The 22,317-nt window shown below is 50.4% G+C and overlaps 9 protein-coding genes across 9 annotated transcripts; 5 read left to right on the forward strand and 4 right to left on the reverse strand.

The window, feature by feature from the left end:
* Nucleotides 1–124: 124 nt before the first annotated feature.
* HO133_001249 (uncharacterized protein) lies at nucleotides 125–2,309 on the forward strand (the record flags this gene model as incomplete). Its single annotated transcript, XM_037292179.1, has 3 exons — nucleotides 125–370; nucleotides 431–2,130; nucleotides 2,192–2,309. The coding sequence occupies 3 exons, from the start codon at nucleotides 125–127 to the stop codon at nucleotides 2,307–2,309; spliced, it is 2,064 nt and encodes a 687-aa protein (XP_037151598.1).
* An 879-nt stretch (nucleotides 2,310–3,188) lies between these two features.
* On the forward strand, nucleotides 3,189–4,520 carry HO133_001250 (uncharacterized protein; the record flags this gene model as incomplete). Its single annotated transcript, XM_037292180.1, has 5 exons — nucleotides 3,189–3,283; nucleotides 3,336–3,477; nucleotides 3,535–3,570; nucleotides 3,627–4,138; nucleotides 4,196–4,520. The coding sequence occupies 5 exons, from the start codon at nucleotides 3,189–3,191 to the stop codon at nucleotides 4,518–4,520; spliced, it is 1,110 nt and encodes a 369-aa protein (XP_037151599.1).
* Nucleotides 4,521–4,785: 265 nt separating this feature from the next.
* On the reverse strand, nucleotides 4,786–5,549 carry HO133_001251 (uncharacterized protein; the record flags this gene model as incomplete). The annotated part of the gene is made up of 4 exons (XM_037292181.1): nucleotides 4,786–4,940; nucleotides 5,024–5,099; nucleotides 5,160–5,252; nucleotides 5,313–5,549. 4 exons carry the CDS (start codon nucleotides 5,547–5,549, stop codon nucleotides 4,786–4,788), a joined length of 561 nt encoding a protein of 186 aa, XP_037151600.1.
* An 855-nt stretch (nucleotides 5,550–6,404) lies between these two features.
* Nucleotides 6,405–7,011, reverse strand: HO133_001252 (uncharacterized protein; the record flags this gene model as incomplete). Its single annotated transcript, XM_037292182.1, has 2 exons — nucleotides 6,405–6,644; nucleotides 6,790–7,011. The coding sequence occupies 2 exons, from the start codon at nucleotides 7,009–7,011 to the stop codon at nucleotides 6,405–6,407; spliced, it is 462 nt and encodes a 153-aa protein (XP_037151601.1).
* Nucleotides 7,012–8,739: 1,728 nt separating this feature from the next.
* HO133_001253 (uncharacterized protein) lies at nucleotides 8,740–10,104 on the reverse strand (the record flags this gene model as incomplete). Its single annotated transcript, XM_037292183.1, has 3 exons — nucleotides 8,740–9,611; nucleotides 9,671–9,952; nucleotides 10,008–10,104. The coding sequence occupies 3 exons, from the start codon at nucleotides 10,102–10,104 to the stop codon at nucleotides 8,740–8,742; spliced, it is 1,251 nt and encodes a 416-aa protein (XP_037151602.1).
* A 322-nt stretch (nucleotides 10,105–10,426) lies between these two features.
* Nucleotides 10,427–11,907, forward strand: HO133_001254 (uncharacterized protein; the record flags this gene model as incomplete). The annotated part of the gene is made up of 2 exons (XM_037292184.1): nucleotides 10,427–10,771; nucleotides 10,831–11,907. 2 exons carry the CDS (start codon nucleotides 10,427–10,429, stop codon nucleotides 11,905–11,907), a joined length of 1,422 nt encoding a protein of 473 aa, XP_037151603.1.
* A 178-nt stretch (nucleotides 11,908–12,085) lies between these two features.
* On the reverse strand, nucleotides 12,086–13,284 carry HO133_001255 (uncharacterized protein; the record flags this gene model as incomplete). Its single annotated transcript, XM_037292185.1, has 3 exons — nucleotides 12,086–12,294; nucleotides 12,369–13,104; nucleotides 13,174–13,284. 3 exons carry the CDS (start codon nucleotides 13,282–13,284, stop codon nucleotides 12,086–12,088), a joined length of 1,056 nt encoding a protein of 351 aa, XP_037151604.1.
* A 1,732-nt stretch (nucleotides 13,285–15,016) lies between these two features.
* Nucleotides 15,017–18,179, forward strand: HO133_001256 (uncharacterized protein; the record flags this gene model as incomplete). The annotated part of the gene is made up of 7 exons (XM_037292186.1): nucleotides 15,017–15,043; nucleotides 15,096–15,153; nucleotides 15,240–15,265; nucleotides 15,328–15,655; nucleotides 15,715–16,260; nucleotides 16,311–16,450; nucleotides 16,503–18,179. 7 exons carry the CDS (start codon nucleotides 15,017–15,019, stop codon nucleotides 18,177–18,179), a joined length of 2,802 nt encoding a protein of 933 aa, XP_037151605.1.
* Nucleotides 18,180–20,242: 2,063 nt separating this feature from the next.
* HO133_001257 (uncharacterized protein) lies at nucleotides 20,243–21,949 on the forward strand (the record flags this gene model as incomplete). Its single annotated transcript, XM_037292187.1, has 2 exons — nucleotides 20,243–20,956; nucleotides 21,005–21,949. 2 exons carry the CDS (start codon nucleotides 20,243–20,245, stop codon nucleotides 21,947–21,949), a joined length of 1,659 nt encoding a protein of 552 aa, XP_037151606.1.
* Nucleotides 21,950–22,317: the final 368 nt, after the last annotated feature.

Genomic DNA, 22,317 nt, shown 5'->3' on the forward strand with positions numbered 1-22,317 from the left:
TGATAAACGTCATAGACCTCTTTCGCTTCTCTGCAGTACCCTATTCTTTCTGAACGTATTACCCATATTCATAGCTTTTGCGGGTAGAATCTGTGGGCCAGAGCTGTCAAATAGCTTTTCTTGAATGCACTATAAACCCGGTCGCCAATCTGTCACTGAGATGGACGCTTGTCAAGCCAAGTGTCTCTGGACACATAGCCGTCCAACACAAACACGCACTTATGACTTCAAAACTAGAATAGAAACAAAATACAACCATCAATTTGTAACCTACGAGGAACTACGCCAATGGTCCATCTCAAATATAAATCGATTCTGGGAGGAAGTGTGGGATTTCACTGGCATCAAGGCCTCGGTGCCCTTTTCTAAGGTACCCATCGACCTCCAAGGGTTTCTTTTCCATTGTTGGCTTCGTTGATGGAAAAGTCAGGCTGTCGACGAAACCGCTCCCATGTTCCCCCGCCCTGCCTTTTTCCAACATGCCAGACTGAACTTTGCCGAGAATCTTCTCTACCCAAAATGCAATCCGAATGAGAACTCCTTCGCCGTGATCGAGGCTAATGAAAATTCGCGAGGGTACGTATCGTGGCGTGAGCTCCGGGAGCGAGTGCGAGAAATCTCAGTCGCATTGCGAAACCTAGGGGTCAAGGAAGGAGACTGTGTAGCTGCATATGTTGCCAATCATTGCAATGCCTTGCTAGCGATGCTTGCTACGACTTCCATAGGTGCTATTTGGACCGCTATTTCTCCTGACACTGGTACCCATGCGGTGCTGGATCGAATCCAGCAGATCCAGCCCGTAGTGCTGTTTGCTGACAACGCGGTGATGTATAATGGTAAGGTCCATGAGGTCCACGACAAGTTGAAAGACATTGCCCAAGAACTAACTCAACTGAGGGCTTGTGTGGTGTTTGAAACCATTCCTGGTCATGAGATTGATCTTCAAGACATCTCAGTCGCTCATGGGAAAGCTTGTAGCCATTCTGAGTTTGTTCAATCAGCATCAGATGAAGCCAAGCTTGAATTCGCCCAGCTTCAGCCAGACCACCCAGTGTACATACTGTATTCATCAGGAACCACGGGAAAGCCTAAATGCATTGTTCACGGTGCGATCGGCACGTTGATCCAACATAAAAAGGAACACGATATCCAATGTGATATCCGGCCAGGAGATCGTCTATTCTATTTCACCACTTGTACGTGGATGATGTGGCATTGGCTTGTATCCGGCCTGGCGACTGGTGCTACCCTCGTTCTCTACGATGGGTCTCCATTTCGACCGTTGGGCCCTAAAGGTAGCGGTGACCTCGCCATGCCTCGTTTGATCGAAGAGCTTGGCATAACCCACTTTGGTACGAGTGCAAAGTATCTCTCGCTGCTCGAACAAAAGAGTATCATGGCGAATCAAAAAGTAAACCTGAAGACCTTGAAAGCAATATACAGCACAGGAAGTCCTCTGGCTCCTTCCACCTTCGAGTTTGTCTACAAGGCTTTCGGCCCAGACATCAATCTTGGAAGCATAACAGGTGGAACGGATATCATCTCTCTTTTCGGAGCGCCCTCCCAGATCTCGCCTGTCTTTGCAGGTGAAATCCAAGTACGAGGCCTCGGAATGGCTGTGGAAGCCTGGGACTTCGAAGGCAAGGATGTCACCAACTCTGGCGAACCTGGGGACCTGGTCTGCGTTAAAGCTTTCCCTTGTCAACCAGTCATGTTCTTCGGTGCTGATGGCGAAAAGGTGTATGAGAAGAGTTATTTCAAGGTGTTTCCTAACGTCTGGCATCACGGTGATTTTGTTCGATTCAACCCACGGACAGGCGGTTTAATCATGCTTGGACGCAGTGATGGCGTCCTGAAGCCCGCTGGAGTAAGATTCGGCAGCTCGGAGATCTACAATGTTATTTTGAAGCATTTTTCGGAGATCGAAGATGGTCTCTGCATTGGCAGGAGACGAGAAGGTGATACTGACGAGACTGTTGTTCTCTTTCTGAGGTTGGCTCGAGGGGCAAAGTTCTCAGGCGAGCTCAGGGAGAAGGTCAAATCAGTCATACGGAAAGAGCTTAGTGCAAGACATGTACCAGGGGTTGTCGATGAATGCCCAGAGATTCCAGTCACTATCAACGGCAAGAAGTGAGCTTCACGTCTCTTCTTCATCGTGACTTTGACATCAAAGAGCTAATGTAGTGTCCAGGGTCGAGGTTGCTGTCAAGCAAATTCTATGTGGCACCAACGTTAAGACGTCTGCATCGGTTGCGAACGCCGATTGCCTTGATTGGTATCGTCGCTGGAACGCGGACCACCATGGCTGAGTGGAGAATCCTCACAATTGGCATGTCCGAGCCTTAGAAGGTCACGGACGCCAATTCAATGTTGTCAGAAGCATGGACAGACTGCGAGATTGTGGCCGACCTTACGGAAATACACGTTGTTCGGGACGCGTGGAAGCAAGCCATGACGACCAAGCTCTGTAGAGGAGATGTGGTGATGGGCCAATTGCTGCCAATTGGAACGGGCTTCGGGCTTAGTGCAGTAACTGCTCGTCCTGTATTGCAAGCATACGCCATCATTGCTATGTGATGTTTGCTATGATAGTGCACAAATAGAGGCGGGGAGGGAGAAAGGAGGAGGGGAGGGAGAGGAGAGGAGAGGGGGAGGAGAGGGGGAGGAGAGGAGAGGGGAGGGGAGGGGAGGAGAGGAGAGGAGAGGAGAGGAGGAGGGATTGATGGAAATAGAGTTCGGATGGCTTCCTCGGCTTTCAGCCACAGCCACAGCCACAGCCACAGCCACAGCCACAGGCCACAGGGCACGGGGCACAGCCAAGACAACTGAGACAAGTGCCAAGAATCCTGAAACAAACGTCCTCTCTGGTGATTTCTTTCCGACTCCTTCTCACTTGGAGACATAAGAATGATATATTACGGTATTAGATACCTATAGTACTCCGTTTTCATCTTTCTCCTGCCTCCCACTGGCCAGTGTCATTCTTACCAACCTATCAATATCATACAATACCATACAATACCATACTATCGTGTCTCAGTCCAACATCTTTCAAACCAATGACGGCCGAAAACGTCGACCGGCTGTGCAGCGACAAATCCAGAACTGTTCCTTTCAGTAATGCCCCGTTCAACAAAAGGCGATGAGAAACAGCCTGAGCAAGTTGGATCCGAGTACAACAGGACACTATGGTCAATCATATTAATGGAAATGACGAGGGCAGACATCATCAGCGGCAACCTACCATTCCTTTTGCCCGTTCAACCAGACAGAAGCCGAGAAGGTCCAGTCACCCAGCTACACATATGGGACATGAATGCTGATGTATACTGAAGATGGCCACTTGCCCTTCGCTTTATTAAGGGCGCCATTCATGGTGCCATCATACTGCCAGTGGCCCTGCATGGCTTGTTCGCTGCTTTGGTCGTCTTTCTTGACCAGCATCTAGACGGAAGATTAGGCCTTCCAGCAAGCATCGTATGTCAGCACAAGCAGGGAATGCCTCCATACAGCGGCACGCTAACAGCGTTCCAGATCCCAAGCTTGTCAATCGTCGTTGGTCTCATGCTGGTAAGTCCCATTGCCTCTTTTTTGAGAGATCTGTAAATTGAGCCTAAGCCACGAAGGTCTTCCGTAACCAGACGTGCTACAACCGTTTTTGGGACGGCCGCAACTACCTCACTGTGATCATTACATCCGTCCGTAACCTTACACGCTCCTTTCTGGCCTGTAGCGCCATCACTTCCAATACGAACCAAACTCTCGCGGACCGAGCCGACACTGAACGCGTTGTCCGCATCTTAGTTGCAATACTCTATGCCACGAAGAATCACCTACGAGCGGAATGGGGTGCCGAAATCATACCAGGCACAGCCATCAGCGTGAACACTGGTAGTGCTACGCATATACCAGAATACAGCGAGCTGCTGCCCCAAGGACTGACGGGGTTGGATGGCCGAGGTGTAGGACTGCCCCTGCAATTGACATTCTTTGTGGAACAATATATCAAGAAATTCTTTGACAAGGGCATGTTCCACGGGCCCCAGGCCAGCCAGATGCAGGTGCAGTTGAATACATTGACAGATGCGTATGGGCGGATGGAGACGATACGATTGACCAGCATTCCAGTTGCTCACCTGTGAGCTCTGAACCCTTTCATCTTCGCCCTAAGGATTCTCTACTGATCGAAGCTCAGGATCCATCAGAAACAAGTTTTGGCGCTCTTTGGCTGCGTGCTGCCCTTCGCCCTTGTCGAGGACATGAGCTGGTGGGCAGTGCCTATTGTCGTACTTGTCATGTTTACACTCTACGGTATCGATGGTATTGGCATGCAGTTGGAAGATCCATTTGGCTATGACCGAAACGATATCAAGATGGATGCAATTGTAGAGGACAGTAGATCTGAGATCATGGTGCTTTTGGAGGAATGGAAACGAGTGAGCCAGACTGGTAGGGAGATGTTCATGGGGAAACAGGGGCTGCAGAGAAGAAGTTTCAGGGATGGAATCCAGGACTCTTGACAAATCTTTGGGTAAGAAATCGTAAGAATGTCGTAAACAGCTGGATGATGGGTGAGGTATGATCTTGACCGATCAGTGTTTCCTACAATGTTCTGGATTAAGATAGCCGAGAGCACAGTCGGAAGCATCATGAGGCAGGGAGCAATTCTTTCATTCCAATTCTATCTGCAAGCTAAGTATTGCATGTCCTCTTTTCACATGCCATTGCTCCTCTTTCTGCCTGTGTCTTTCCTCAAATTTCTTGCATGCAGCTCGTCAAGTCCGCTCATTCCTGCTTTCCTCCAGCCAAGTCTGCCAGCTCCTTGAGCTTGCGCAGTTCAGCACGGGGACGTATCTTGTACGGATCTTGATCTGGAATTTCGTTTTTGTCCTTCGGCTTTTTCTCCCTATCCTCAGACTCCTTATTCATTCTAAAAAGCTCTATTTCATGGTTTCTCCGTCAGCTAATTCCTGAAAAGGACAAACATGAAATCCAGTAAAAACGAAGAGCCCGGGGAGCTTACCTGTGTACAGTTGAGCCCAGCGTTGTTTCTGAGCCTGCGAGAGGGCATCGGGCGGGGAAGTACTGAACTCCTTCGCCTGTGTTTGAAGATGCGCAAGTCAGTCATTGTGAGAAAATCAAAGGATGGGACCACAAACATCACGTGCATGCCTCTCGACAACGGTCATATCCTTGACGTCTTTCAGGGCTGCAACCTGCTCGTAGCTCATTTGGCCGGGCCTCTCGCCATCCTACACGTACACTTATCAGCTTGTGAACAATATAAACGGCAAAGACGAGGGGTAACATACCCCCTGTCTGGCATCCGTGATGGGGTCACTGCCCGGGAATAGGTTACGCGGCCCCGCAAACTCCTCGGCCGGATGCTTCAGGTTGTTGGACAGGTAAGGGGTGACATGACCGGGGAAACGGTTCGCTTCTGCGGGTGGCACATAGTATGGCGTGAATCCGTCATTCCTATCGAGGAGCTGATAAGGTTGAGGAGGGAGAACGCGGCGAGGTGAACGGTCTGGGTCTTGGTCAGACATGGTGAAAAGGTAGGTGTGGTTGTTGTTGTCGATGAAGAATGCTCGGCGCCGAGAAATGAGATTAAATAGGCCTCGGTGACTGTGAAGTCGACTGATATGTGAAGTCGACCGATATGTGAAGTCGACCGATATGTGAAGTCGACCGATATGTGAAGTCAACCGATATGTGAAGTCAACCGATATATATATCAACTAAGGTGAAGTCAACCGATGTGTGAAGTCGACTAATGTGAAGTCGACCGATGTGTGAAGTCGACTATTATGTGTGAAGCGAAGTGAACGCCTCTACTAAGACATGTGTTTAACACTATAAGTGGATTCAAGGACTCAGCGCATATTTATTTTCAAGGCCAGGCTCTCACCCTATCGTGTAGGCTTTTTCAAAGACTTTGGGTACGCTGCCTACAGTATCACCAGTATAATTGAGTTGAATTTTGAAATGCAGTAAAAAATACATCTCGGTCCCCCTTGCCATGTTGAACCAGCCCGATTGGATGCCAGTGCTCCGCCACGGTTGATCGAGTAGTGGCAATGGCGCCCCGATCTCCTCCTTTCTGTCCTCCTTCCATGCTACCAAGTCTTGCAAATCTCTGCAGACATTGGGAACCCTTGCGGCGCTCCCGCTTTAAATGACTCATGCAATTTCTTCAGCAATCAAAGCAGATACCGGACATTGATGGGAGTATCCGCAGATTTTCCAGGATGACGGTGGTGCGCGCGGTGATGAAGGGACTGCAGGTGCGTTGCAAAGGCACCGGCTTCCGTGAAAGGCTTCGTTGCAGTTGTTGCCGCACAGCTGTGATGGAGCCGTTAGGTAGATGGGTTGCCTTGGATAGATCCCTTCACGTACGCCTTTCAAGCTGATGGCATGCCTGCATTTGGCGGCGGCGGAGGTGCTGGTGCCAACGGTCGCTTGCTCGCCCACCAATCATGCCTTCCGATCGCCAACCCACGCAGCTTTCGAAGTTTAACTCGAGTTTCCCCATTTTGCGGATCGTCGGGGTCGTGGTCCATGCCCACGGCCGCTAATCCTGGGATGAGGGCGAGTATCAGCTCAGGAAATTGGCACCCATCATCAAAATAGGCACGAGGCTTCTACTCACGGGCGTAATGGCGCCACCACTGGGCTCTCTCGTCTGGCTTCAAGTCCGCATACGGCTGCACCCCGAACTCCGCTTGCTGAAAAGAGCGTTAGAACCAACGTGGACCTTCCAGCAAAGCAGTAAGAGTGAGTACGTACGTCCTCCGCCAACAGCCTCGCTTTATCCACCAGAATCATCGGCGCCACTGCCGTGGCATGGCCGGCTTTCCATGGCATGCACAAACCGATGCAGTGGTAGCTGCAGGGATAATTGTAGTCCAACGTCAAACAAGCAGAGGTGTTGAGCTTTCCGGGAGGTCCTCTGAAGAAGTATGGTGATGGTCTGCCATCACTCCTGACGCATTGCAGAATCATTGCCATCGTCGAGGGCGCTTTTGAAAGATGGCGATGGATGAGGTATGGTGAGCGGTTCAGAAGATGCTAAAGACGGCTATGGTTGAGGTGTGGTGAGGGTTTTGGGAGTGACGTTGGGTTGATGAGGTTCGGCATGTGAATATGTCTCCACGTGACGTGCTGCGAAGCACGGATAACACTAAGGAAGAAGGCGGTCAATGCTTGGAGCTTCACGGATGTGAATGCGGGGAGACTTGTGCTTTTACGCTTTTGCGTTTCACCAGCGTGACTGTTTCAAGATATATATTTGTTTTTAAGTAGAGGAGATGACAGCAGTAGTCCTGGAATAGGGGGAGAAGATAGCGGAAATGTTTCTATACAATTGAGTTGTTTGCATACAGAAAATGTTGTAGAGCTTGAAGTTTGAAGTTCGCCACATCTTGATACTTTGAGGAGTAGAATGTGGAAACCTGATCTCGCTCCTTTTTCGTGAGTCTACAGCACATCAATCTTTTGTTCTGTGGTCTCCTTTCCTTATGAGACCATCGAGACGTTTCGCGTCAATCTTGCCAAAGTGCTGCGCCCGACTGAATACAATATGCTGCCGACTTTTGAGAAACAGGAAAGAGAGAGGCAAGATATACAGGAGGCTGACCATAAGGTTGTGCCGTTTCCAGGACAAGCGTAGCTTACGAGAGTGAAAAGAGTATGAAGAAGGGTCATCGTCTGACAGCCGTTCTCGCTTTCTGCCGGTATCATCAGATCAAGTCCCTGTGCCTCCGTCATGATTGCTTGCGAAGCAATTTCGATAGCTTCCTCCACAAGTGCTACCTCATTCATGACCTGCATATGCAAGCTTGATCTTGTCATTATCCTCAGAACCTGAGGCAACGATAAACATGTATTTGAGCTTGCTGGAAATACTCAAGCTCGCATTATCAGCTATAGCATGGTCAGAAGGGACTAGATCACAAATCGTCTTTTGTCAACCAGTAAATTGGTTACAGAGAGCTTTTAACATCGTTCACAGCGAAGAGCACGAGAGCCAACAGCGCAGAGATCACGTTTTAAGGGGACAAATGATCGATGATCTTCGGATGAGGGTGCAATGTATATCGATCTCTGGGTTTCTCTATTTTCCCTGGTTCGAGATTGGCACTATTACATATCTGTCCAACCGTTCCTGAAAGTTAGATTTCCAAACAAGAACTGGACATAGTGATATCGAGAGAAGATTTCAAGGTTTGCTTCGAGAAAGACGCCGGCGTGGAGTTTGGTATACAAGTTGTCAAAATGGAGGTGGTCTGAGGGGCTGAATCCATGTTATTCAACATGAAAAGACTAGTCGTTTATCATTGAGATAGCTTCTGAAAGGGCGTAAGATGACGGAAAAGTCTTCTCGTTGATCTTGCAGTGGTCGACATTTTTAGGGTTTATAATGCTTCGGTTGCCACTTGTTCTGGCACCTGGCGTGTTTATTGAAATGATTGACCACAGGTGCAGAAATCCTCAGAAAAGTCCGACTCCGGCTCGTGCTGGAATCGAGATCAATCAGCCAGATAGAGCAGCATATTCCAAGCGAGTGATGTCTTCCTCAGTGGAGAGCGGTAATTGGTGGCATTCGCTCTCCCGTGTTCCAATATATGGTGAAGACATCGCTTGAGGTTGGTAAGCCTAGCCAACAGACGGTCACTGCTTCCATTCTTTTCATAAAGCGGTCAAAAGGTGAGATGCGAATGAGGAATGGCCTCAGATTCATGACGAATACTGGACCTCAACGCCAAAGCCTCTGAACATGTTCTCTCCACCCCTAAGATCGATCGTGGCACCGCAACTGTAGAGTAGCTCTTTCACTCTTCCCTCCCAGAGCAGTCCTAAGCCGCCCCGTTGATCAACACGCGCCTTGAAACATCCTGCCATGCCATTCGGATTGTCTAAATCCTTGGATGGATCATTAAGAACCTTCTGGCCCATTTTCAGCCGCGCCCAGTTGAGATCTTCTATTAATGGCTTCTCTTTCCGCCGCCATAGTTCTGTGCCAACCTGCAGTTCACTTTCATACGAGTATACGTTGAAGTCAAATCGAGAACTCAGCGCAAGTAATGGAGAGGCAAGCACAGAGTAAGTGCTACTCAGGTTACCCATGAGTGGATTCAGCGTCAGGGTCATCGTATACGGGAAGCCAGTGTGAGATGGTAGGGTAGCAAAACGCAAGCCAGTTGATATACCACCTGACTTGTTGAGCAAGCCGTAGTAGATCTCACCGCCTGCTGAGAAACGGCCATGCGGTTGGCTGGGAGTTTGGGCTGTGGTAAATGCCGCTGCCTCATTTGCCGTAGAAATAGTGGAGTCAGGCGAAGCTTCAAACAGAGGGCGCGTAGGAGCAGGATCAGGTCCGAAATTGTAAAGCCCACGAACACCGAACAGCGCGCTATCGGTGCTGTAGATGTATTCTGTATTATGCTTTGCTGCGTCATGCTGGAGATGAGCAAGAATCGTGCCGCCATTGGGCAGACGAGAGTCGCTGACGCAGGATACTTTGAGCTGTGTCTTGGGGCTCAAGCGCCGAAGGTAGAGGGCTTCGAGGGTAGAACGAGGCAAGAATAAACGGCCGTAGAGTAAAGCCTCTGTTCAATAAGACGATGAGCGAAAGTGTACGGAAAGCTTTCCATGAGGACTGACTAACCTCGTCGATCTATTCGTTTCCCTTGGTGCCATATCTCCCACCACCAAGGCTCATCAGGCTGGCGCAGATCCTGCAATTGGCGATAGCCCGGAACGAGATGATGGAGATCAATGGCACTGCTCTTGGCGGCGAGTCTCGGTAGAGGCAAAGATGAGTAGAGGTATGAGAGCGAACCATCTACAAGGCCGATGCTGCCCAGAGTATATGATGTAGCAAAATTGGGAGAGGAGAGTGAGGAGACGTGAAAGCGGAGGCCTTCGGGCGTCGAGAAGTCGAGGATATCTATCACAGTTAGCTGGAGGCACAATTGAAAATATTGTCTGATATGTATACCTACTTCTAGATGTTGCGGTCAACGTGCCATATGAATTATCCCTGTCCCAGCGGGATGCTTCGTAGAAGGCATTCTGGACGTAGTCCATGAACCCAAGCATCTTGGGTCAAGATACTCAAGCTTTCCTCAGTATCATGTTGATTAACAACTGCTTAACCTTCAAGATAGGCTGAAGAACAGCATCTTCTGGTTTTGTGGAAAACCGTTAGGCCTGCTGTCAGCCGTCAGGCCGTTCTTGACCCAAGCGGGAGTCATGTCGCCGAAATCTCCGAGGTGCTTTTGATCAACAGACACCCAACTCAAAGAGCAGTCTCCTGTTGTCTCAATACGTTCGACGTACCATTTTGTGTCTGCAAGCGGCTCAATAATGAATTGCTTTCAACAATGATACTACGGCGCTAAATAACCTCCACAAAGCAGCGATGGCTTCAGAGCATCCCACCATTCTCCTTCCCCCTCGAACGCCTACTCCTCCGCTCGACGAAGATGGAGACTTGGACAGATTCGCCAATTCTCCCACCAAGTCGGTCTTCGATCCTAGCTCCCTATCACCCATGGATGAGAACTTCCCTGTCCAACGGTACAGTTCAAGGGATGGCTATGCGACAACGACTCTCCCCCTGAGTACTTCCGACCCAAATGCCATGAACAGTCCCATGTCCGTCGAAAGCAATACAAGCTACGGCAGTACACTCATGGTGGAGGATTCTAAGGGCGTATTCAACTTTCAGCCTTCGTTGATGCCAAAAGCGCCAGTCACAAAATCTGTAAACCGCCCACTTCGAACATTTACACATCAATGATACTAATCCCCCCTTTTTTCCAGAACATCGGCCAAAGAAGAGGCCACAAGTATAAACACAGCAGCGTCTCACACCAATTTTTCCTTGAACCCGAACCGCGCGCTCCTCTTGCTCTCCCAAATTCCCTACCCATTCCTACTCTCAAAGAATGCCGGAAGTCCATGTCTAAAGATCAAAACACCCGCTTCTGGTGGTCAATATGCCACATGGCGGTCGCAGCCTACACTCTATGGTCAGCCGAAGGCTCCCTCGCCCTCACTGCCCTCTCCCACCTCATCCTCTTTGACTCCCTGGGCGCCATGCTCTGCGTTGTCGTGGACATACTCGGCAATTTCGAAGTGTGGAAACGCTCTTCAATACGGCATCCCTTCGGACTCGAGCGCGCAGAAGTTCTCGCCGGCTTCGCCATGTCGGTCCTCCTTCTTTTTATGGGCCTAGATCTCATCTCTCACAATCTACAGCATGTGCTCGAGGGTCTGGGATCGCATGAGGCTCACCACAGCCATGGCCATGAGCGAGTATCAGCCGGCGAAGTCGATTCTGCTTCAGTGCTTGCCATTGTTGCTACCCTCGTATCCGCTTTGGGCCTCAAGAATCACGCCCGTATAGGGAAAGCTATGCGCTTCGCCTATATCGAATCTCTACCGTCGATCCTAGCTAACCCCTCACATTTCCTCACCATCTCCTGCTCGCTTCTTCTGCTTCTCCTCCCTCTCCTGAGCATAAAGGTCTACCTCTGGCTCGACCGTGCCCTCTCTACGACCATCGCGCTATCCATGTGCATCCTCGGCTTCCGTCTCGTGCGCACCCTCGGCTTCATGCTCCTCATGTCCTATGACAGCGGTAACACTGTCGCCGATATAATGCGCGATATAGAGTCCGACCCGTCGGTGACGGCGATCGAGGGTGCGAAGTTCTGGCAGGTACATTATGGGCTGTGTATGGCGTGTCTGACGCTGAGGGTCAGGGGTAGCGAGGAGGGGCTGAGCAGACTGAGGGACAGAGTGACAGGATTAGTGAAGGGGAGATTGGGTGGTGGATACGGAGGTGGAGGGACGAGATGGGAGGTCAGTGTACAGTTTGATTTGGATCGCTTTTGAGTACGAAGGATTCTCAATGCACATAGAGGCTTGTGCCCTGGCGGCGAGGCTATGAACGCGGCATGATACCATTTAGAGTTGGAGTCTTAGCGTTGCATAGAGCATAGAGCAGTGCATTGTGGCATCGAATTTTTGGAGATGATTGTCATTACGGATTCATGTCAACGTCGTTCCAACCCTACGTTGCTACAGCGTTCCCCAAATTCCCAGGCGTGATTGCCTGCGTAGCCCCCGGCGCGTTGCTAACGAGGCCTTTGCTCACCGCAAAGCCACTTGATCTCGTATACGAAGGGCTGTGATTGTAGTACTCGTCGATGATAGGGTGGATCATGACTGTTTGTTTGTGTATTGTAATGGTGCTGTTTGTGGGGACTGTGACCCAATTGTCTGCCAGGATCTTGTCAGTACTCCGAACAAGGCAGCCAAATACAGTGCGTCGATGTGGGGCATGGAAGTCCTACCTCTCTCGAAAGTCAAGGGCTCGCTAGCCACGAGCACGATATCGGCCCCTTTGTCTCTCCTCTCCATCTTGTACTGCCCCGGTCCTTCGCCCTGCTTCCAGCTCGTACCGGAGGAAAAGTACAGAGAGGCAGCTTCGTCGGTGGTACTGCTCACGTACCTCGTGCACACGACGCTATGACCATCAGACACGGCAAAGTTCAGAAGACTCCGCTTATCCATCATTTCGTCCCTCAGCTCCGACGGTGTGGCGTCCACGAAGCGGTTGATGAGCTTGATCGTCCGAAGCATCGCCTTCCTGAGCACCGTGTGCCCGAAACCGTTGGCCGTGTACTCCTCGCTGTCCGGGTCAAAGCCGGCTTTCTCCAGACAGTCCAGAAAGAGGGCAAAAGCCCATTCGCTGTCAGTATTTCCTTGAACTCCCACGAACCATTTCTGCCCTACGCTCAACGCGATTTCTCGTTTGACATGTCTCCAGCAGGCAATGTTGCCGTTGTGCATGAACATGAGACTGCCGTGGGAGAAAGGGTGGCAGTTCGAATCCGAAAGGCTGCCCTCGGTCGTCGCGCGTACATGGGCGAAGATCAAAGAGGATGTGGTTTTGGAGGCGAGGCGAGAGAGATTGATGCAGTTCCAAGCGGGCGTTGTGCTGGTAAAAAGGCAAGGGTCGGGTCCGAGGGTTGGTGGTGTGTAGTAGCCAATGCCGAAGCCGTCGCCGTTGTGAGGGCGGCGGTGGTCCTAGACCGTAGAAAGTGTCGTCAATTGGGGTTCACTTCACTGCGGAGTGACGTTTGCATGGCTGCTTACCATGCGTAGGCGTGAGTCGTAGGACTGAGTCAGGATTGAATGCTGTGGTTCGAGGATGAGCTTTGAGAGGAGGATCTCATCTTTGCCTTTGTACACGAGGAATCTGCACATTTTCTTGACTTCTGGACGTAGATTTGCGTCAGATAGGGGAAGTCCAAGGGTCAAGCAGAACATGACAGTTGAAATAGAGAAAAGACGATGCAGCAGGTATACAGAACATACGAAACTTGGGCTACCGGCCATCGAAAGATTGCAGATAGTTGGGTATGGTCTCCGAAGTTTTACTTTGAAGATCTGATGAACAAGAAGGAATGGAATGATCGGATTCCGGTACATTGGCAGAGACGAGCAGTCACGTACATTTACCGTATTTCTCCGTAGACTGAGGCCTTATGGAGACCGCTTGACGCTGAGGTGTTGGTAGGATTCCAAAGTATGTAACGCCGCTTAAGCTTTGGTTTTTTTCAATTAACTACGAGCAGGTATGGCAGGACTTGGTATGTACGACTGCGAAGAATGCCTTTGTATTATAGAAAGGCATCGCATTCAGCACATTCTGTTCCGTTGAACCCGCTGATTGCACAGATGTCTGCTTACTGGTGCTGCTTCGACAAAAGCAACGATGCCTGGCTATGTCAGGCGCAATGAACGCGTAGCTCCTCCACTCTATCACACTTGCTGCGCGCTTCAAAAATAATACAAGCCAATGTCCCCTGAGGAGTCAGGGCCAATATTTGATCACGTGACTTTCATTTCTCGGTGATATTTGAATCTCGACTAGGAGTTCCCAAGCACGTCACTAAAGCAGTTGTCATTGCTAATAACTGGCGCGCTTTACTGTCTCGTATTTTGATGGAGATCAGCCACGATAAGTGTGGCGTTCTGCATGAAGCGTGGCTCGTGAAGCCAAGCGCATCATCGTTCCGAAGTCTGAACAAGGGCGTTATGAGCGGGCCATAATGACGAAATGGCCTGCTCCAGATCGGTTGATCATACGAGTAGCAGTTATCGCCTCTGCATCAGCTGCAGCATTCGGCTAAATTACAGCAACGGCTGGTGGGGAGCCTGGGAGTTGGGACATGCATTGAGGGGTCAGACCGGATCAAGCAGCAGGCCAATCAATATGAGTATGGAGGCCAATTTAGAAAAGGAGTACGAGATCTTAGGAGCAGTCAATAGACGGCGTCACGTCATTTAATATTTAATTTGAAGTGGACGCGTTTTGTTATTTTTGCCGAATGGAGAATTAATACTTTAATGATTTCAAAAAGTACTATGTAATGTGTAAAGTAATGATGATGATGACGTGGAGATTCTGTTTCGCCTAAGCCTGAAATGAGGTGAAACTTGGAGCCGTGAGGGTGAAAAGAAAAGCAGCAATTAAGGGGCTGAGGGCAATAAAAGGGGAGGACTCAGAGGAGATTGCGTTCATCATTCTGACCAATGAGAACTTGCCAACCGACTGATAGTCTTCTTGCCGCTTTTGCTTTCTCTCCTAGTCCTGACACTCTCTCCTCATCTTGCTATTCGGTCGATCCTTCTTTCCCCCCCCCTTCCATCTCCCCTGCCTTGTTTTCTCAGTGCCAAGACCCAAAATAATTCCCATCACGCCCTGACCCGACGCCCAAAACCCAACTTCTCCATCCTCAACACTGCATCTCTCTTTTTCATCACACAACTCCTCCAAAATCAATTATCACATTCCTCTTCTACTATTGGCAACAACATAGTCAAGTAGAGCTTTTTAATTGTACAACCTTCTAATTGCATTTGATACCCCCCCCCAGTGTCGTTATCTTCGCACAGCAAAGCACAGTACAGCAACAAAGCTCCTTCCACTACCATGACGACCGTCAACCGCCCAACAAATGTGACCGCCTCGGCCTCTGTTCCATTCAGGATATCCTACTGATGCTTTGCAGGTCAAGCAAAAAGAGGCCGATGTGAATCAAAAGCTTCAGCTATATGGCATCTACTCAGGTACGTGCGCCCGTGATCGCGCTGCATTTTCGCTGGGTAACGTGATCTGCGGAGGAATTACCGGCTAACATCTTCCATCCGAATAGCCTTCGCAAATGGCAAAGTCCCATCGGTAAGTCATCACTATCCATCTGTCCGTCCCACGTCCTTGCATGCTAATCTCTTGTCTTTCAGAACAAACAAATTGATGTTGCCCTGAACTCCGCCGTCGCATCCAAAGCCCTGTCCAGTCCCTCGCCCAAGCTCTCGGAAGAAGGCCGTCATCTTGTGGCTGACCTTCGCAATGTCATCGAGCAAGCCAAGGTCTTGCTTCTGACCAAGAATGAGGGCAACCTGTTGCAAGATTTCATCTACCAAACTGGCCAGGTCTCTGGTGGCCAAACCAAGCTGCCAGGAGCACCAATCGATAGAAACACCGCTCAGCAGCACGGCAACCAGGCTCTTGAAGGTCTGAGGACGCTCGGCACGCTTGTACTCTCCAACGGTCAATTCCGGAAGCTCTGTAAGCACTATCTTTCCCTCCTCCTCCCCTTCCGATGCAATGCTGATATCTTTTCCCAGTGAGTGACGCTTCCGTCCTGCTCCGCGACATCGCTGGTGACGCCGCCCAGAAAACCGCCACCAAGATCAACCCATCCGAAGATGCCTTAAACCAGATTGACGATCCAGCCGATGATAATACGTGGCACGATGTCCCTAACTTGAGCGCTTCCAACCTCAAGTCTCAAGCCAAGGACCAATACAACAAGCAGAAGCCATTTTCTCGTAATGATGTGCAAAATGCAGCTGGAGATGCCACCCAATCTGCCCACCCATCGGGATCTCGTGACCCTGCAGATGCTGCGGCGCTCGAAGCCGAGTCCCGGGATCAGGGAACTGAGTCGGACATGGATCCTCGCGCCGGTGCCAATAATGCGGCGAGCAACCTTCGTGATCAAGCTTCGGCGAACGTTCCAGACGAGACCAAGGACAAGGCCAAGGACAAGGCGCGCGATGGCCGTGATAGGACCAAGAACTACATGAGGGAAAAGGTGCCAAAGGAGCGTCGGGATCAAACCATCTTTCGCTTGAAGAAGATGATAGTTGAAATACAGAGTCATTCAGACTGTAAGCCACGATCGGAACAAAGAAGATGCTTTAGACTAACACATCTCTAGACCAGCAGTCGGTTGAGACACTTCTCTCTCTTGCCGAGGAGTACGGAGGACACAGCAAGAACCTTTCTCAACAGGGTGCAGGAACCGTCAAAGGTGCACATAGCGATACCGCTTTGACGTCCGCTGAGACTGATTTAAAGGTCCGTTCTAGGTTTCATGTCCGAGAACAGCGGAATGCTGACCTCCATCAAGACTTTACTCGAGCGCTTCGCCAACTCTACATCGGCCGACGATCTCGTTGACTCGATCAATGCCGTCTACCGTGATGCTGACAAGGATCCCGAGCTCAAAGGATGGTTCAAGTCAATAGACCGCTACGTGCGCAAATGCCTGAAGGAGTCTGGCTTCATCATGCAAGACCGTGCGACCGAAGAATGGAATGACCTGTCCGACAAGGGCAACTTCCTCCTCAAAGAGCGCTACCGCGACCACACCAACCGCGTTCTCGATGAGTTCAAGTTCTTCGGCCAACAGTTCGACGAAGATGCACAGAACCGTCGCTTCGCCGAGTCTATGCAAAAGTTGTTCAACGACCTCGGCAATGACCAAAATGGCAAGCCCACTTTCAAGCCGCACCTTCTTAAGGATCTTAGCACTGTAATCGTTCCTAGTATCTTTGAGAGCGTGCGTTACGTGCCTGTCCCTAGGATCGAGTACACCGACCCTATGATCGACGCCATCATTGAGAACTTGGTCATCGAGAGCGACAACCTTGCACCCAACTCGTTCGAATTCAGTAGCGACAATTACTTCCGCTGGGGACGCAAGACCGTCACCAGCAAGAACAAGAGTAAGGTCATGGTCTCGGTATCTGGCGTTCAGATGGACTTGAAAGACGTCAGCTATTACGTCCACAAGAAACAAGGTTTCCCCTCTCTCAAGGACACTGGTGTTATGGACATTTTTATGGGTGGCTCAGGTTTCAGCTTCAAGATAGCTATGGAGACTGCGGACAAGTCTGACCGTCAGCACTTCTTCAAGATTAACACCGTCACCGTCGACATCAAGAGCCTTACCATCAAGTTGAAGCAATCCAAGCACAAGACCCTCTTCAACCTCTTCAGACCGTTGATGTTCGCCGTTCTTCGACCCGCTGTTGGCAAGGTTCTTGAGAAGTTGATCAAGGATCAAGTGCACAACGCCGATGCCAAAGCGTATGCCATTTACCAAGAGGCCGACAAGGCCGGCCGCGCTGCGCAGAACGACCCGGAGAACGCGCCAAACATTTACAGCCGCTATGTTACCGCCGCCCAGAACAATTTCACCAAGAAACAACAGAAGGCTCAAGACGCCGCTGCCGATAAGAAGGCTAACGTTGCCATGACCCAGATGGACTCCATCTTCCCTGAGATCAAGCTACCAGGCGGCATCTCATCCAAGGCCACCGAGTACAAGCAACTTGCTGCCAAGGGCGACAAATGGGAGTCACCTATCTTTGGCATTGGTTCAGCAGCTGAGACTAGAAACCTTCCTACCATTGCCAAGGTTGGCCGAAAGCCACACAATGCCGCCTCGGGTGGTGTGAAAGGTGCCCAGAATCTTGAGGCGGGCCAATCTACCTTCGGTCAAGCTCAGCCAAGAAGTGAGCAGGGCTACGGCCAGAGTGGTCAGGGTTACAGCCAGGGTGGTCAGAGTTACGGCCAGAGTGGTCAGGGTTACGGCTCAACGGGACAAGGCTACAACCAGGCCAACGGCTCTTCTGGCTTCAGCAGCCAAGTTGACCAGTCATTTGGCAACACCACCTCGGCCAATGACTACTCCTTGAAGAACACATCCGGAGCTGCCAACGGCGGTTTAACTGACGGCAACGTTCGTTCCGGCCACACCACGCTTGGCATGAGCAACCCAGTCCTGAGCGGCAGTGCTTAGATACCCCCTTTCAGTTGTTGTGGCTTGGACTGCTTTTGTTTGATGATACCACTATCGCGAACGACACACATGCTGTGGATAACACGTAATGGCACGGCGGAGGTTGATGGGGAAGAGATCCAAAAGAGGGGCAAGTTTCCTTGTGTCCGTCAAACGTTTTGTTCCCATGCAAGTCTTCATTCAGTTGTCTTATTAAACGTGGCTTGTCGTTCCCGAAGTCCGACTCCTTCTTCGAAGTTCTTCGAAGTACGTGGACGGACGGATTTCGGTTGCCGAGGGTTTCGACTGGTGTGAAGATGAGGGCAAGGAGGGTCGTTTCTTTTGTTTATTAGTTCCCAATAGGCAACAGAAAATTCAATTGATGCATCCTTAACAACATAACAGTCCACTTGCAATTTGAGAAGGATAAGTCTTTGTCATGTCGCTTGATACAGGGCCAGCTGTACATGCAATGCATCTTACATCTTCCTCCGTGGAAGATTTTATCTTAGAGTACAAGTACGCACAAAGCATTCACTTTATCCTTGACCACTTGACCATCCTAGTTATCGGAAGAGTAGTGATCAGCGGACACGGAAAAGTATGGCACTCTGTATGCGCCTTTGCCATATATGTCTACTCAGTGTTGGGGCTGGGATAGAAATAGCAATCTCTGTTGGTCGAAACAATCAAGCAGCTAGTAGGGTAGCCAATGGCGCTTGTCTCTGATGTCTCAGATTCAGCTTTGCAAAAAAGCATTTGTGATTGAATAACCACTTTGTTTTGATGATAGGAAAGTATCAAGGTAGGTATCCCAAGGATGGGGAGACGAAACATCGGCATCCATCGGGCGCACGAAGGTGAGGCGGCCTCAGCCTCAGGTAAAGGAATTCTGCCCTGCCCAAGGCTGCAGTAGTCACCTCCGTTACCGTAGCTTTCTGCGCTTCTGCGCCCTGCAAACGCCCAGTTTGCAGGCCTCATGGGCTTCGCCACCCCTCCCTTTCATCACCGGCCTGGCACGTTTCATGCTCAGAGCATCACTTCCAATCCACTTCTCCTCCATAACTTGCCCGATGCATGACGCCCCAAAGCTTCGCCGCTTACTGGGGTACCGGCCAATACACCATGGGGGCCATGAGGACAGAGTGGTGGGATGCCTGAAAACGCGGCGCCCTGCTTGCTACGTGGAAGCGCCCTCTTCTTCTCCCCAATGTCATTATGGAGTCTCGCCGGAATATATTACTGCAATAGTTCATGTTCATGCATTGACGATCAGGCCTGCTAATCTATGACGGTAAAGCACAACATGCAGATACTGATGCATAACATATGTACAGTAGTAGGTATGACCTAGGACTTCCTAAGAGGTATTCGAACACCTCATCAAATGTAATGCTGTCAATTGAAGTCAATCATCGACTAGGGTTTGATTTGTCTGATCCTTGACAATATTTCAGCTGGTCCGATGGCCCTTATGCAAGCTGTAAGCGTTTCATTCGTTCAGCACCATCCAAGCCTCGAACGGCTGCAGACTGCGGTCACGGGAGCCATGGGAGCCTGGGGCGTAGGTAGAACGTCCTGCAGGCAGGCTGTCCAATGTGATCCCCGCCTTATCGCAACTTTATATGTACCTACCCTGTTTATAAGTTCAACTCCACGTCTTTTCTCTTCGTCTCATATTCTAGACGGGTTGCTAACTGCTAACTCGGTGCTCTTAGAAATCGGGCACTCACTAGAGGAATCCTGCGAGGCGATCACGACACCATCTTGTGCCAATTCGAAGCTAAATACAAGGCATCTCCCACTACCATCCTCATCAAACATCTTCATTCTTTGCCTTGCTGTGTCCTTCCGAATCTTTTTACAGACTACGACGCTGCTGCCTCAAGCCCCAGGGTGGTGAAGGATATTTTCCACATACATACAGCAAGACTGCCGCCAAATTGGTCCCGTCTCTCTCCCTTCCCCTCTATCTTTACAAAGAACAGCTCTCGCTGTGCCTTCTTTCGAATCCCTTCAAATCTGGGTCCAGCTCTGCCGTTCTCTTCGAGGCAGTCTTTGAAAGCAATATGCAGCAGCATCAAATGCCACATGCTCCCCCAGCGCCGCCGCCAGTTATGCGGCCAGGCTTTCCAGGTATGCCTGGGCTGGTCAATGACTTCGGGCATGTCCACCTTGACCCTGGTCATCATCTCGAACACAACATGCACCAACCTGCCATTCAAGTCATTCAACCGCCTGGGTATGGCCACATGCCCGATCCTCGCTCGTTCCCTAGCAATGGCAAACCCCCCGTCGGCTACGCCGGTTATATTTTCACCAAGAACCCTGTTGAGCACGTCGGACAGAAGGAGACATGGGCAATTGTTCACAAAGAGCCAATGCCGGCCTCCCAAGCCGACCTAAAAAATCAAATCGAAAAGCACCGCAAAAGGGGTGTTACAGGATTAGATCAATACATGCATTCCGACATGAAAGGTTTCAAGCGGAAGCAAATTGACGAACTTATTCGAGAATGTGTCGCAATGGAACCAGACCCGAGGTTCGAATACATCATTGCCTCCATTAGGCGCGACACAAGGCGACGACAAAGCGGCCTCGAGACATCAAACATGCAAGTCATCTTGAAACGCCAACCCCGCACCGGTATTGACATGCAAGGCCCTGTCATGGGCTTTGGCAGCGTTCGCCTGCCGTTAAGTGGGATCGTTGATCTTTCGGGCGCAGATGATTATGAGAAGTCAAGTCAGAACAGTTCCAATGGTCACAAACCTGGAGCCTACCCGTTTGAGCGCCACGTGAGTGAGCCTTGGGGGCATGTCGTTCATCCTGACGGAAGACCTCAGGCTCACCATGCTCACTCGTACGAGAACGCACCGTCCCACGATTTCGGCAACACCCATGCCCATAGCCATGACCACCCCGGCAATCAACATGCCCACGGTTTAGAACAACCCCTCCACCCTCATCAGGATCATCCTCCATTCCATGAGGAGGCTCACAATACTAAGCATGGCCAAAAAGAAAAGGCCAAAAAGCGCAAGGACAAAGAGACTAAATCTCCTAAGATAGTCGTCATCTCAAAACACGAGAGTCACAAGTTGCACGATCACCGTTCGGATTCTTCCTCATCGTCCGACAGTGAAGCGTCCTCTGGTGACACCGACCGAACACCTGACACAATCATCTCCAGCGAAGGCTCTCACTACCATCACAAGGACAAGAAACACCATAAAGGCAAGCATCACCGCAAATCAAGCTCCCACGACCATGAGCATGAGCCCGTTAAAATGATTTATCGTGAACACAAACGGAAAGAGCCCACGCGCAGGCTGGCATCCCCTCCTCCGTCTCACAGATCCCGCTATCGACATGAAGATGTTTATGTTGAGCCCGCGTTCACCTCTCACCGTAGGCCGGAGCCAATGTACCCCAGAGAACGTCCTCCTTATCATCATCGGGCCATGAGCTATGACGATGAACGTCTTCATGATCATGACATGAGAGGACCCGGTCGGCGGCCTACTATTTATCGCAGGAGGATTACTAGCACTGCGCAACCAGTCGACCCCTACGAGGAGAGGGCAGAGCGACGAAGGCATGACATGCTGGACAGAGAAATCTGGGAAAAGGAAGAGGCTATCAGGATGAGGGAACGAGCTCGCAGAGACGCGGCTAGGGAAAGGATGGATTCAGAGAGGACGTATCATGCGCCTCCTCGGCCTCGAATGGACAGGATGCATGGCTATCACGACGATCACTTGCACGGTTATCACGATGATCGCTACTGATGTTGCTCCTTTTAACCGAAAAAAAGAATTACCTTGGTGATGTTTGGGTTTTAATTCAGGGTCTGACAGGCGGATGTCTGGTCTTTGCTTTTTCTTTCATGTTGTTATGATACCAGGACGACTTGAACTCTGTCTTCGCAACATTGCTTTGTTTTCCGGAGCCTTTCCATCGAAGTCGAAAACCAAAAAAAAGAGACATGAAAATCTTAGTTGGGGAGGTAATACGGCTATGCGAAACGTCCTTTATGAAAGTGTCTTCTTGATAGCTTGAGCTGGCTCGTCGATGCGGAGGATAATCCGTTCAACTCTTCAACCTACTTCCCATCAAGTGCCTCAATTCGTCTTATTCAGATAGTGCAACCTAGCAG

The sequence above is a fragment of the Letharia lupina genome, assembly GCF_014066315.1.
Source record: "Letharia lupina isolate WasteWater1 chromosome Unknown contig_12, whole genome shotgun sequence".
Lineage (NCBI taxonomy): Eukaryota > Fungi > Ascomycota > Lecanoromycetes > Lecanorales > Parmeliaceae > Letharia > Letharia lupina.